Raw genomic sequence first — 13,855 nt, 5'->3', positions numbered from 1 at the left:
TATCCAAGCTCTAAGTGCTCAACATCACCTCAAAACTCCTTTGGAACATCGCCAGAATCTCATAAACCTCAAAATTCAGCCCAATTTTCTCAAATTATTTTGGTAATCTTCATTATGACTGCACTCCTGAGCTTTGACGGTGTTGACAATCCTCTTTACTTTGCAAATCATTATCGTTTTAGCTAAAGCGAAATTAATTCATAATCTTGTAGGTAATAATTAATTCACAATCTTGTAGGTAATCTCATTTATATAAAAGAATCTCGTGTATATACATACACACAATAAAATTTTTATCCTCCTAGCTATTTTCGTGAGTATAGCCATGGACTAAGATTATGTAGGAGTTTTATGGGAAGAAGGTTAAAATCAATAAACTAAAATTGCTTTAATCTTAAGTTGTTTAACAAGTCTATTTAGAATCAGTTAAAAGTTTTGCTTAATTCAAATAATATAGGCCAATAACATTTCGAAAATTTCGGATGTGATTGGCATTGAATTATTCTAGCTAGATTTTTGGTAGTAAAAAGAAAGAAAATTGTAACCATATAAAACTTTCTAACCATAATGAAACTTAATATTTGTTTGGAAGGAGAGGCATCTTTGGAAACAAAACCAATGAAAAACGATCAAATTTAAAAATAGCAAAACAAACATAGACAATTGAGCAGTATATATGATGCACGCAGAGAGCTGCAAATGGGAAATATAACCAAAAGAAATAAACAAAATACACAATAATTTAAGCTAGACATTCAAAGGCATAGCCAACCCCTTTTTGTGTAAAAGGATAACCATGGCGTCGCCTTTGAAAGCATTGTCATCAGCAGCTGTGTTGATGCTGCTTTTAGCTGCTGCTACATTGCCCAATTTTGGTGAAAGTCACCAACAACAAAATGGGGGAAAACATCGCGGACGTCGTCATCATCACAGACACAACAAGCCTTGGGTTCCTCATCACAAGGGACATCAACATAAAAGGAAGCCAGTGCATGAACAGCCACAGCCAGTACAGCCACAACCACACCCAGCACAGCCGGTAGAGCCGGTACAGCAACAGCCGCAGCCAGTACAGCCACAGCCAGTGCAGTCGCAGCCACAGCTACAGCCGCAGCCAGTCCAGCCGATGCCTGTGGAGCACCTTCCCCCGGTACTACCTGGAGTGCCTATTGCAAAACCAACACATCCAGAACTTTCTTCCGCTGATAGAGAAGCACATGAACATGATTTCAAGCCTGGCCCGTGGAAACACGCTCATGCCACCTTTTACACCGGAGACACCGGATCATTTGGTGGAGCTTGTGGTTACTCGGATGTTACAAGAGAAGGATACGGTGAGGGAACAACAGCTTTGAGCACAACTTTGTTTCACAATGGGGCAGCTTGTGGTGCTTGTTTTGAGATCAAATGTATTGACGACCCTAAATCTTGCATTCCCGGGCAACCATCTCTCTTTGTCACAGCCACAAACTTTTGCCCACCAAATTTCCATCAAGACGCTAACGATGGCGGTTGGTGCAATCCACCGCGTGAACATTTTGATATTGCTTATCCGGCATTCAAACACATTGCTGAGTACAAGGCTGGCATTGTTCCTGTTGCATATCGTAGGGTTTCATGCAAGAAGCAAGGAGGTATCAAGTTTACCATTACTGGCACTCAACACTGGACTCTAGTCACAATATGGAACGTAGGTGGTGCTGGAGATATATCACACGTCGAAGTGAAGGGTGATAACAAGTTGAATTGGACACCATTGCATAAAAATTGGGGTTCAAAATGGCAAACAAGTTGCAGCCTTGAAGAAGAGAGCCTCACTTTTAAAGTTACCACAAGTGATGGCAGATTCGTTATCTCACCGAATGTTACCCCAAACAAGTATTGGAAATATGGCCAGACTTTTGAGGGCCTCAACTTCCGCTAATTGAATTCAATTCCTTCCTCCATTCTTCTTCCATGGATTCATCGATTTGGCTCGGAGCTAGGGTGATTCTTCAGCCAAATAGCAAAATGTCATGTCTAATCAATAGTTCTACATGCATATTCCCGGATAACAAATATTTTCAAATAAGGTCGATGTTTCACCAATTTACTTTTCTTTATTCATTGTATTAGAAGGAGGACAACTCCTTTTTGTATTTTTATTTTTCATTTTTGTAACGTGAGTTGTTTGTTCTACCTCAGTTCATTATTGCTGTTATTTACATTAAACAAGTTTAATTGTTTCATCTAATTTTGACAATAGACCCCTTATCATTTTACTTTTTGATGCTTGATGTGTTGTGAAAATAAGTAATTGGTAGCTGCAAATATCAACTAGTTTTGCCCATTATTGGATAACTCTTTGATGCTCCTGGAGTAATGCCCCTTAAATATTCACTGCTTGACATATATGTATGCAAGTTATCATGATTGGTTGAGTCATACACATGACAAGCAATGATTGTTTAGGAACGGTGCTCTAAAAATACTCAAGACTTCTCCGTGTGTGTCGCAAGTCTAATTTAGTCATCTTTAAATTAAATTGAAAGTTAAGCTGAATTTTAATCCCCATTTTTGTGGGATTCTTCCCTTGTTTTTTATCCAAAATTTCAAAAAATTGATCCTAGCTAGTTTTTCCTTCACGTTCTTTTCGTTTGGACGCTCTAAATTTGAATTTTTGATTGCCGGTGGATTGTCGCCAATCCAACGGAAGTGGCGGTCTCGCCGGCCGTCATCATCATGACGTTGGTAAGTCAGCACCATTAAGTTTACTTACAGAAAAAAGAAATAGTATTCACTATTTTTTTTTTTGAGTTGGACTATTGGCACCCCTCTGATTTCCTCATTGAACCCCCTTTTTAATTATATTTATTTTATTTCCGAAAATACCCCTTTTTTTAGATACGCTTTTTTAAATTCTCATTTTTCATTTGATTTATTTTATTGTTAAAACTCAAAGTATTATTGTGCTATTTTTTTAATTATTTTCAATTTTATTATTACCCTACACACAAATTAAAAAGTTGTATGGGTGATAAGTTTTTTAGTATTAATCATTGGTTGAAATAACACATATTTCAAATTATAATTTCAAAGCAATTTTAAGTATAAATATTTAATCAATAAGAAATCAAAAGAGAACAATATATTATTCTAAATTTATACAATTTATTTTAATTAGATAGGAAGTAACATATAGATTTTTTTTTTTGAAAAATATTGATTATGAATTAAGTAATTTGCTGGGAAAAAAAATCTATGTGTTTAATTTTCAATTATCCTTAATTGTAATTTTATTTAAAGTGAGGTTTTATGAGAATAATGTAGGGGTGCTAATAGCTCTACTCTTTTTTTTTTTATACATATCAATGTAATGAGACTTGTTATGCAGATTTTTTATTCCATTGAATATGTTGTAGATTTTGCATATCTTTTGATTTTTTTCGTTTATTTTAATTGACACGTTAGTCGCGGCTAATTGATTCTTTATTTTATTTTTGGTTTACGTTCAAGTAAATTGATATGATTAAAATGAGTCATTCAAAAAATAAGAAAAATAGTGTTAAAGAACTCAGAATGGGAATGAGCTAGAGAGTGTTTGTCTGTTGAAAAGTTAGAATTCAACAAGACGCCGAGTTCATATTCACCAGTTAATTTAGATCATAACCATGAATTGGCTAAACCTAAAGAAAGACAATTCTTAGAATCAGTAGAATGCTGAAATGAATATAAACTTTTATACCCTTGCCTTGCATTTCTAAGTAAACACATGCATAAGGTAAAAATTCGATTTATTACTGACGGCCTCTAACTTGATTCAAGCCATTGCAACTTGCTACCTTTCCCTCAGCTCAAGATTTGAACCTTCCTGCACACACGTACGTAATTGGGAGAGAGAGAAAGAGAGAGAGAGAGGAAAAGAGATGGTGCACTACACCGTTGCCTTAGTTCTTTGAACAATGAACTCCCAATGGGCTGAAGACACTTACATATTGTGGTTGAGTGTAGATCCTTCATGTCTTAGTACAAAATTTTCATTATGAGTTAAAATAACACAATTAAATGTTATATTTGTTCGTAAAACAATTAGAATGATTTAGATAGTCTAGAATATGTGAGAAATAAATCTAAGGCAGAAAAGTAATAGATACACATGGTGCCGTCATTTAGTTCTATGGTATATTATTCTTTTTTCCTAAGATAGATAGCTGTTTCTTTGCACTACATGCAATTTGTGTTGTTACCACACAAAATTCTGCTGTATATTATATTTTTACTTATTTAAGATTGCTTGTGTGATGGAATTGCTACATCTATTTTGAGTTGCTTATAGGATGTATTTTACTAACTCATTTCAGTGCGTGTTTTTTTTTTAATACTCATATATTACAATTAGAGCTCAATTAATATGTACAATTAGAAATCAGTTAGGACTCTCCTTAATGATCTTATAGATTATAAAAAATGAGGGAGAATCTCAAAAGAAAAAGAAAAAAATAAATGAAAATTTATCTTAACTTTAAATTTTTACTTCACTAATTTTTACGTGGTAGCGTCACGTGTTATTGAATTATTGATTTAGAGCACCAAGTTAATGCTGGGCTAGTGTTCCTGAAGCATAGAAGACCTTCTGCTTAACAACTATCATTAAAATTTAAAAGTGCATAGAATATTTGGCTTGATTTTCAAAATGTATTAGTTTATCTCTTAATATAGGCTCTTTTTTTTTTTTTCTCCATTCTAAGAGAGAAACGAAATAACCTCACCACCTCAGGCCTCAGCACTAAATTTATTATTTAAAAAATTAGCGAGACCCATAAGAGAATACACGCTCCACCATTGTGACAGCATCATTCGACATTGTCTCATATAATGTTCTTTCTCTTTAAAATTTTTATGTGTGTATAATTTCTTGTCATCTGTTAGTATTAATTGATTTTACTTTTTATCATTAACGTGATGGAATACTCTTATTCAACCTATTAATAAATGATAGGTAAAATGCCTGGTTACTAGGATGGGTAAAAAAGTCCAAGTCAGCCAGACCTGCAAACTTTAGAGCCGCCCGCATTTTGAGGCCATTGACATGTGCCGAAAATTTCAACGTCTGCTATAAATAAGCTTGGTTTAGAGCTTATGGGAAAAATGGGGAAAAAAAGAAACCAGACTTTATAAATTATAAATTAAATGAATTCAATTTATAATTTATATGCATTGTTTGTAGTTTATTATATTGAGTTATTAATATTTAATGTATTGAACAATTAATCTATTATATATTGAATGCTCAAGTATTCTTTTTTTTTTTAAAATTTATAAAAAGTCCAAGCCCGACCCAAACCCATCTAAGGCCAGCCAATACCCACTACGCGTGCTAGTTCAATCAGAATGAAAATGATTTTCATACAAATATGACACGTGACATGTTTACAGAACTGTTCAGACGTGTAAAACGACTCCCGCGGAAATCGAACAAATCCCACCACCTTACAGATGCTACATATATTACGACCAAAATTTAGAATAACAAAACAGGAAAGCCAAAACCCTCTTTCAACTCTACATGGTTTGAGCAGCAAAGAAAAGAAAACGAAATTGTTAAATACACTTTGAAGAAGGTCACATTTGTTCGCTCCTACGCCTTTTTGGTTTTGGCAGTATGGTATTAGTGTCATCGGTGAAGCACATATTCGTCTTGAAAGGCACCAAGTATTCTATTTATCAGAAGTTGCCGCTCGGCATTACATCCAAGCATGTATATCACTTGATTTTTTCTGTTTCTTCCTTTTCCTTCTTTCGGCTTTTGTCTCAGTCATTGCTTCTAAACGTTTTGATTGCCGTGATCTGATTTCTTGCAACTTTGCCTTTGCGTCTCGAAAGAGTGCATCTGACCTCAACGCCATCAATTGCTGAATTGAAAGACAAATACAATAAATAAAGTCATGCCTTCGTTTCTCATATAAATTAGCCGAAACTAAAAATAATAACAATAACAACAAATTAAAAACAGATTCAAGCACCTTAAGATGATCCATTGCAGCAAGATTGAAACCCAGAGTATCTTTGCATTCCTGATACAAGTTTGAAACAAGTCAGTTAAGGATCAAGTTACTTAGCTTTAATCCTAATCCAATAAATAGGTTTCCTTGACAATCCAACATTATTGCTATAGTTTAGAAAATCTCAGATATAAATAATAGACATCAAGCGAAATTTTGCCCTGTTTGGTACGGTGGCTGGCAGCTTAAGCTACAGCACTTAATTTGGAAGCTAAGTTGATTTTATCCCACAATTGATGAAAAGTCTATAATATCTTTACTATTTTTTATCCCACACAATAAAAATAAACTTTTTCTCCATAGCCGCAGCTCTTTTCCGACAGCAGCCGTAGCTTTTATGCCACTTTACCTTAATACTAAACAAGAAATATATCAATCTGGTTGGTTTGGCCACTAGTAATGGAGCCAAAAACAGGTCAAGAGTTTGAAACCTCCTCACACCAACCATGGAAGGGGATTAGTTTAATTTGGAGTGAGATGAAAATAAGTGTGTATATGGTTACTAACAGTGCACCGATGAGGCAAGAATTTAGTCTAAATTGGTTGGAATATATCTAGCAAGCATCCCTACAAACATTCTACTCAATTTTCATTGCTTTGCATCATAGAAATTCTACTGTTCTGTTCAGCGTTCACCTAGTAAAACTCGATTTGCATTGTAGAAAGAAATGGCTATTATTACCTTGACTCTTGCATATAGAATGTCTTTGAGAACAGTCAACGCAGGTCTGGCAGATGGGGTAGTAATTAACTGATGATGATGTACCTGCAACAGCACCGTAGCAACCCTGCAAACAAGCTCAACCTGCACAAATATTAAAACATCGTTACATCTACCTGGATAAACACAGGCTATAAAAATGATATTGCAAGAAATGAAGAAATTAATCTTAAAATTACAGCAAAAACAGAAAGATGCACCTGCAGAATTCTCCAAAATACACACACACGCAAACACACACTGGCATTCCAAGTTATTACTTGCATTCCCACGGGCAAGGCAGAAAACTTCATAGTAAGATATTGACATTTTATCCTTTCTTCCATAACATACAGAAATATTTGAAGGCAAGAGAATATCCATTGGTAGCAAAGAAAAATTCATAAGTGTGCCAATTATCAAATACAGAGACAGCGAGAAAGAGAATAGGCAGGAAAGATATTAGAAAAAAAGAAATAAATAACAATATGCGATTGATTCACCAGCAAATATGCTGGTGTTTCTTCTGCTTATCTATAGGTAGAAATAGAAGAACCTTATCAGGATTTGAAGTCCAATCCTTCAGGTAAGACAGAAGCTTCAAAGCATCTGAGAATGGTAAAGCCTGCACCAAAATAAAAATAAAAATTCAACTGCACATTAGGAATTTAGGACAAACAATCAGTAAGGAAAACTGAATGTTTCAGATGATCCTAGAATAATCATATAACACCCTATACTTTCCAATAATGAGAACTGATCTTTTGGCACACAAAGATTTTAGACTTCAAGAAATCAAATAAGATTCAAATTTTTCTTGTTTTTCAGTTGTCGTTTGTCCTAATTAGTAAATAGTTTCCACAGGAGTATATCTCCATTTGACAGGCAAACAATATTTTCAATACTTTGTTCACTATGAGAATATCCGGAAAAGTGAAATAAAACTAAACTCTCGTTAATCCTGCAAAATATCGTGAATCTGATACTTTAGATCTTGTTTACGTAATGAATACTGAGAAACATGAAAATATCAACCAGGAATTTATTCAATTGGTATAATATTGCAACTCTACTCAAAATGCTCCACTGGCCCTTATTTATATTTATTATGATGAGTCAAATAATAATCACCAATGAACTAAGAAAAAAACTTAAACAAGAATTACCTAATATCTAAAAAGGAAAGCAGATTAAAATAAAACTCAAGTTAAATAAGATATTCCTAAACTCAATAAACTCAGCTCTGATGCATAAAAGAATTTAATGCATCAAACTCCAACAAAAGCAAAGGGACCAGTTAAAGTGACAAGGATGAGATGTCCTCTAAAGGCAAGATTTTAATAGGCATACAATCAACTGAAATAGGATCAAGTGGGTAGATGAGTTGATTATATTACGTGTGCAGGATGAAAGCAGGATGCACTGGCCATATGCTACACTTTGCCAAGATGAAATGGCAAAGAAGCAGTAGTAAGAATAACTGAAATGCACTGGCCAACAAAGGTCAGCTTATCAAAAAAGTACAGGGTCATCAAAGGAGATTTCCAGAAAGAAATACAGTAAAAGACATCCTCAAATCAAAATGGTAAAACTTTAAACCAAATGGACATTCCTAGCAGCCGCCATATTTTTCATGTAGCCTTTCTGAAAAATAAAATAAAATAAAATTTACATGGAGATAACCAAAATGAACTCAAAGCTAATAAGTGAGTAGTTTCCATCTAAAATATATATGGAAAGAAAAATCAAGAAACCCTTACCAGCAATGTCTGCTCCAGATCATTGGTGTTAACAGTTGAGACTGCACGCAGAACATAATCAGACGGAGATAGCCCAAGCATTCTCATGTCTGATTGAAACTGAGTAACTTTTCCCCTCATTTTCTCCTCCTGAATGTTACATAAATAAATTATGAAATGCAATTTACACACATTAAGTTCATGCTAATGGCTCTCTTGCACTTATTGTAAGGAGAATTAGGTTCATAAATAAAAATTAATGTATCATTTTCCCATTTTGAGCACTTTATGAGGTTATTTTTTGAAAGTTTTGACAAACCCATAAATTTACAAACACTGGTATTTCAGTTATAGATCAAATGTTTGGTAAAATTTGTTTTAAGTCAAATAACTTAAGTCTATTGGCTCATGGCTCTTCATAAAGTTCTGGTTATATTTGGTAACATCTCCTGGAATTCACATATGTGAATCATTTGATGCGATAAAAAAGGGACAAAAAGGCAACAGGCAGGCAAAAATTAAATCCTGATCACTGAAGTTACATTATGAATAAGTTGACAGAATAAGATTGCTTAAAACCAAAATCAAAGAAAACAAGCATTGTTGTTTCAGATTAACACACAGCACTAAACCTAATTTGCATTCACTTTCTCCTAATTATAAATCATTAAATCATTTGAGAATAACTAATGCATTTTGAAGGAGTATCACAAGGGTAATTTAGATTATGGATAAAACTCATTAACTGCGGCAACCTTAGGGCATTCATTCATTCTTCTTTCATGGAAGAAGCGTTCCCTTGAAATGGGTAAGCAAGCACATAGCACGGTGATTATTTTCTTATCCTAGTAAGTAATTAATATGGCCGCTTGATAACTGTAATGCAAAAAATACCTCATTTATAGCGATACGCTCCAGTTCCTCTTCTGCAGTATCTAAGGCTTCAATTATTGAATCAGTTGCAGTAATGGTTTCTTGAGTTTTCTTCCCAGCTACAGCCACTGCTCCCTCTTCAGGAAGTTCCTCCTTGGGTTCATACCTGCTTTCTAATGCATTGTCAAGGTCAGACTCAAACAACTCCTCCAGCCTCTTTTCTTTCTCTTCCTGCACATTCAAGAATTTACTCCGGCATGAAACTAATATTAAATAAGGAAAAGGAAATGCTTAAGATCTTAACATGTGGACAATGAGGAGAAAAGACCAACCAAGTCCCTTTTATTAAGAATATACCTCAATAAAAAATGGCTCTTCAGTACGATCCCAACGACGAATGGACCGATCATGGGATCCAGTGACCACAAAATCCCCACGATTGCTGATCGCAAGACACCAAACATCAGTATGATGCCCTTCAAGAGTTAAAAGCAACTCAAATTTATCAGCATCCCAGTATTTGACAAGACGATCTTTTCCAACACTGAACATGTAGTGAGTGTTTCGCACAAACTGCACTGCCATAACACTGCCGCAGAAATAGCTTGTGTAAAGAAAACAGCTCCATAATTTTCAGCTACATCATCCAAACATAAAAGGAAATATTTATATTTTCAAATTCATCCATAAAAACAAAGCACCTATCAGAATGAGCAAAAATGGATTTGTGGCAATCACCAAAATCCAAACCCCAAATCTTCAAATTCTTGTCTGCAGAACCGGTCACAATCAAATCTCCATCTGATGAAATATCCATACATAGCACTGGCAGCTTATGACCATATAAGGAAAGGAAAAACTTAAGCGAATCCACAAAAAACACCTGAAGAGTGCACAAAAGAAAATATACTATTAATAATAATAATAAAAAGAAAAGTTAATAGAAATGCTTCAAAATACTAGACACCTTACAGTAAAGGGGAAATATAGAAAATTTAAATGAAATCACATAAAAGACAAGAATACTGAGTGAAAAACTAGATAGAATGATCATTACCACGAATACCAGTGCCATGTGGGAAGAGGTGTTATATTTGACAAAAACTAGTTATAGAAACAAGATCTTTCACCGAAGCATTATTTTGATCCAAGCAATTGTAAACCAGATTTATTGACATATAACTCCAACAAAAAATATTGCTGAAAAATTAACAACATTCCATCTGTTACCACCACCCCCATCCTCCGTACTAAACTTGAAAAAAAAGTTACTACATTGCATCTATGCGTAATAGGATACATATGAACATTTAAGTTATGTATCAACCCATGACTTCATCACAAACCATGCATTTCAAATATAACGTCATCATAAAGTATCTCTGGAAAACCAAATTTCTTCCATCTACCACTGCACCATCCCCCATCCTCGTTACTGTAATGGAAAACAAAAATTACGGTTGTGCACCTATGTTCAATATGATGAATTAGAAATTAATTGACATGTCAGATTATGACAGAGAAAAGTTGAACACAACAAACCAGCACCCAGAAACAGAAGACGAAATAAAACTAAAGGTAGGTAAGTTTAAAGAAATCAACTGAACCTTCACTGTGCAATCCAATAGAGCAACAGCAATGTATTTAGCATCAGGGCTAACAACAACAGCCAAAACATCATCATTCATCTTTGCAGTTCGTACATTTGACAACATCAGAGACTTAGAATCCTGAAAACCAAACAGAAAATGTCTCATCAGATATCATATGTGGAAGATGCAAGAATCTTGATTTCAAGTTTGAGCTGCAGTATATCTTCAGAAGATTTTATAGAACACTCAGAAAGTTGAAATTACATACACAAACTCACCAAAAAGGAGAGAAAGAGGAAACAGAAAAAAGGGAAAAAAATGCTTAGATATTACATTCAGTCTAGTAATTCATAAAATTAATAAACCAACATATTTGCCACTCCCCAGCCAGAAAGTTTATAATAAAATGTGAGATGAATTTACATTCATCCATGTACTGTGATGTCCAAAGGAAAAATACCTATCTCATCAATGAAACATAAGCATCCACGTAACACAAGGACTTAAATTTAATTTTCAATGTCATTGCTCTCTTTTCCAATCTTTGTCTTTCACAGTTAATAACAGAGATAGTTATGGACTAATACATACAAGTGTCACGGTCGACTGTTTATCAATTGAAAAATACCACAACAGAATGTGAATCTTTTCAAATAATTATCATTGAACAGTAAGTACAAGTTAACTTGGAACTACAGAAAGAAGCATAAATAAATAAATAAAATAAACACAAAAAGGATAAGGTATGAAGCACACACTTGGCCAGACTTCTGTTTAACTCGATACTCCCAGAACTTAACATCATGATCCGCACTTCCAGTGACAAAACCATCTTCATTTGGAATGGCAGCAATCCAGTGAATAGAGCCACCATGGGCCTCCAATACTTCAATGCAGGTACCACTCCCGATGTCAAAAACTTCTATTCTTCCACTTTTAGTTCCAACAAATGCATACTTATTGTTAGGAACAATTAAACCACAGAGTCCATACCCAGAATCAATAGTCCTCAAACAAGAACCAGTGCTGGGATTCCAAATCTTCACAGCATTGTGACTTGTTGACATCAAAAGAGTGTTGTCAGAACTTAGTGTAAGACTTCTGACATCAGAACGATGTCCGTGGAGCTCAATAGCAACTGTTTTTGTATTTGCACTACTCTCAATAGAATAACACTCCAATAAATTATTGTTCAAAGATAGTGCTAAAGCAGCCATTGAACCCTTTGGTGTAATTGGACAAAAACAAATGGAACAAATCTTTTTACTAGCTCGAATTGTTTGAAGCAACTTGAAAACATCAGGGACTGTAACCATTGGATTATTTCCATCTCCTTCACTTCTGTGAATAATATCTCCATTTTCAATTACTTCAACCGCCCCTTTTGCAGATTTCTTCTCTTTCTTCCGGTGAAGCCTGCGTTTTGCTTTACGCTTAGCTTCAGCTGAATCCAATACACGGAATATCTCCACCATTTTTCCAGCTACTTGACAGGCAAGTAAATTTCCTGACTTATTGAATCTTACAGTTGCAACCCTATCCTTGCTTTGTCTTTGAATTTCACCAAACTGCTTCAGAATTTGCCATTTATCTAGAGAGGGTTTATCTCCATTGTTCACAATTTCAGTTCCACTGACATCAGATACGGAGTGATCCTCATTTAACTCACGGTTAACGGTGAAAAATCTCAGTTCCACATCTGCCGAACCAGTGACCAGGAATCTTTCTTCAGGGTCAACATCAATGGACCATATTTCACTGTGATGACCACTAACTATTTGCATACAGTGCTGGGTTTCAAGATCCCATACTCTCAAAAATTTATCTTTAGAGGAACTGACAAGCTTTTTACCAGACTCCAAGAAAACAAGGTCAGTAACCTGCAACACACAAAGCAATATAAACACATTAACACAGAATAAACAGCTAACAATCATACTACATGGCTGTAAGTAACAAACCTGGTCACGGTGTCCACGAAGACGAAATAAGCCGGTCTCTCCAATCACATCCCACAAGATAACATCATTATCTTTGCTTCCAGATGCAAGCAAAGAACCAAGCTGGTTATATCGTAGCACGGTTACAGCCCCTTTATGTCCATTCAATGTTGTCTCACAAGTCCCTTTTTCAGTATCCCAAATTCTTATACTACCATCTGCATATCCACTAGCTACCTACAATCAAATCATTTTTTCACTTTCTTATATACTAAAGGAGCTCAAAAACTTAAAAAATAGTAATAAATAAAAAAATTCTTAAATAAGAAATAAAAATTAAGAATTTGATAGGTACCAGAGAAGAAGGGGAAGAAGCAATGGATGTGACGGCCAGAGGGGGGCCGGCACGAGAGGAGGTAGAAGGAGCTAGGGTTTTGGAGCAGATGCCTTGACGCACGTGCCAGACTCCGAGTTTCTCGAGTGCGGCAGCGAGCAGGTGCTTGCCTGAGCTGTCGTATGTGATGTTAGAATCTACGGATACGATTACACCAAAGGCAGCCCCCGGCTCGTACCTTAGGTACGCCTTCACCATCGCTGCTGCTTCTGTTTGAAACTTTCCTTCAGCGAGGTTTTGCAAGGGTTTAATGTATGTAACCGTTTATTATTATTATTATTATTATTATTGTAGGGTCGGATTACGAGGCCTAAATTACCACCAACAATGGGCCTTCAAGTAGAGATAGTAAAAATATCCGTTCGGTCCGGACTCGGACCGTATTCGGACATTGTTGGCCGGGTAATACTCGGTTTGGGTATGAAATTGGGTCGATTTTGGACATCACTTGATAAATTTGGAACCCGAATTTTATTAAAAAAATTATAAAATATATATTATTTTAAATATTTTATATTTATTTGACTCATTTATTATATATATATATAATTTTAAACACTTAAAGTTTATATTTTC

At 35.0% G+C, this 13,855-nt stretch overlaps 2 protein-coding genes across 4 annotated transcripts; one reads left to right on the top strand and one right to left on the bottom strand.

Annotated features, from left to right (window-relative positions):
* Positions 1-720: 720 nt before the first annotated feature.
* On the top strand, positions 721-2,078 carry LOC18039061 (expansin-A9). The gene has a single exon (XM_006428413.2). The coding sequence runs from the start codon at positions 797-799 to the stop codon at positions 1,922-1,924; it is 1,128 nt and encodes a 375-aa protein (XP_006428476.1). The 5' UTR covers positions 721-796; the 3' UTR covers positions 1,925-2,078.
* Positions 2,079-5,360: 3,282 nt separating this feature from the next.
* LOC18039060 (WD repeat-containing protein 3) lies at positions 5,361-13,524 on the bottom strand. Of its 3 annotated transcripts, XM_024181730.1 has the most exons (12): positions 13,241-13,524; positions 12,907-13,122; positions 11,704-12,825; positions 10,961-11,083; positions 10,055-10,236; positions 9,711-9,942; positions 9,375-9,584; positions 8,502-8,630; positions 7,298-7,366; positions 6,724-6,846; positions 6,003-6,053; positions 5,361-5,891 (listed from the first exon to the last, which is right to left on the bottom strand). In XM_024181730.1, the coding sequence occupies exons 1-12, from the start codon at positions 13,475-13,477 to the stop codon at positions 5,724-5,726; spliced, it is 2,862 nt and encodes a 953-aa protein (XP_024037498.1). In that variant the 5' UTR covers positions 13,478-13,524; the 3' UTR covers positions 5,361-5,723. The 3 variants fall into 3 exon arrangements, with proteins under 3 accessions (XP_024037498.1, XP_024037499.1, XP_024037500.1); XM_024181731.1 differs by lacking the exon at positions 10,961-11,083; XM_024181732.1 differs by lacking the exons at positions 5,361-5,891; positions 6,003-6,053; positions 6,724-6,846; positions 7,298-7,366 and adding an exon at positions 7,991-8,385.
* Positions 13,525-13,855: the final 331 nt, after the last annotated feature.

The sequence above is a fragment of the Citrus clementina genome, unplaced genomic scaffold, assembly GCF_000493195.1.
Source record: "Citrus clementina cultivar Clemenules unplaced genomic scaffold, Citrus_clementina_v1.0 scaffold_6, whole genome shotgun sequence".
Lineage (NCBI taxonomy): Eukaryota > Viridiplantae > Streptophyta > Magnoliopsida > Sapindales > Rutaceae > Citrus > Citrus x clementina.
This window is presented reverse-complemented; position numbering and strand designations above follow the sequence as displayed.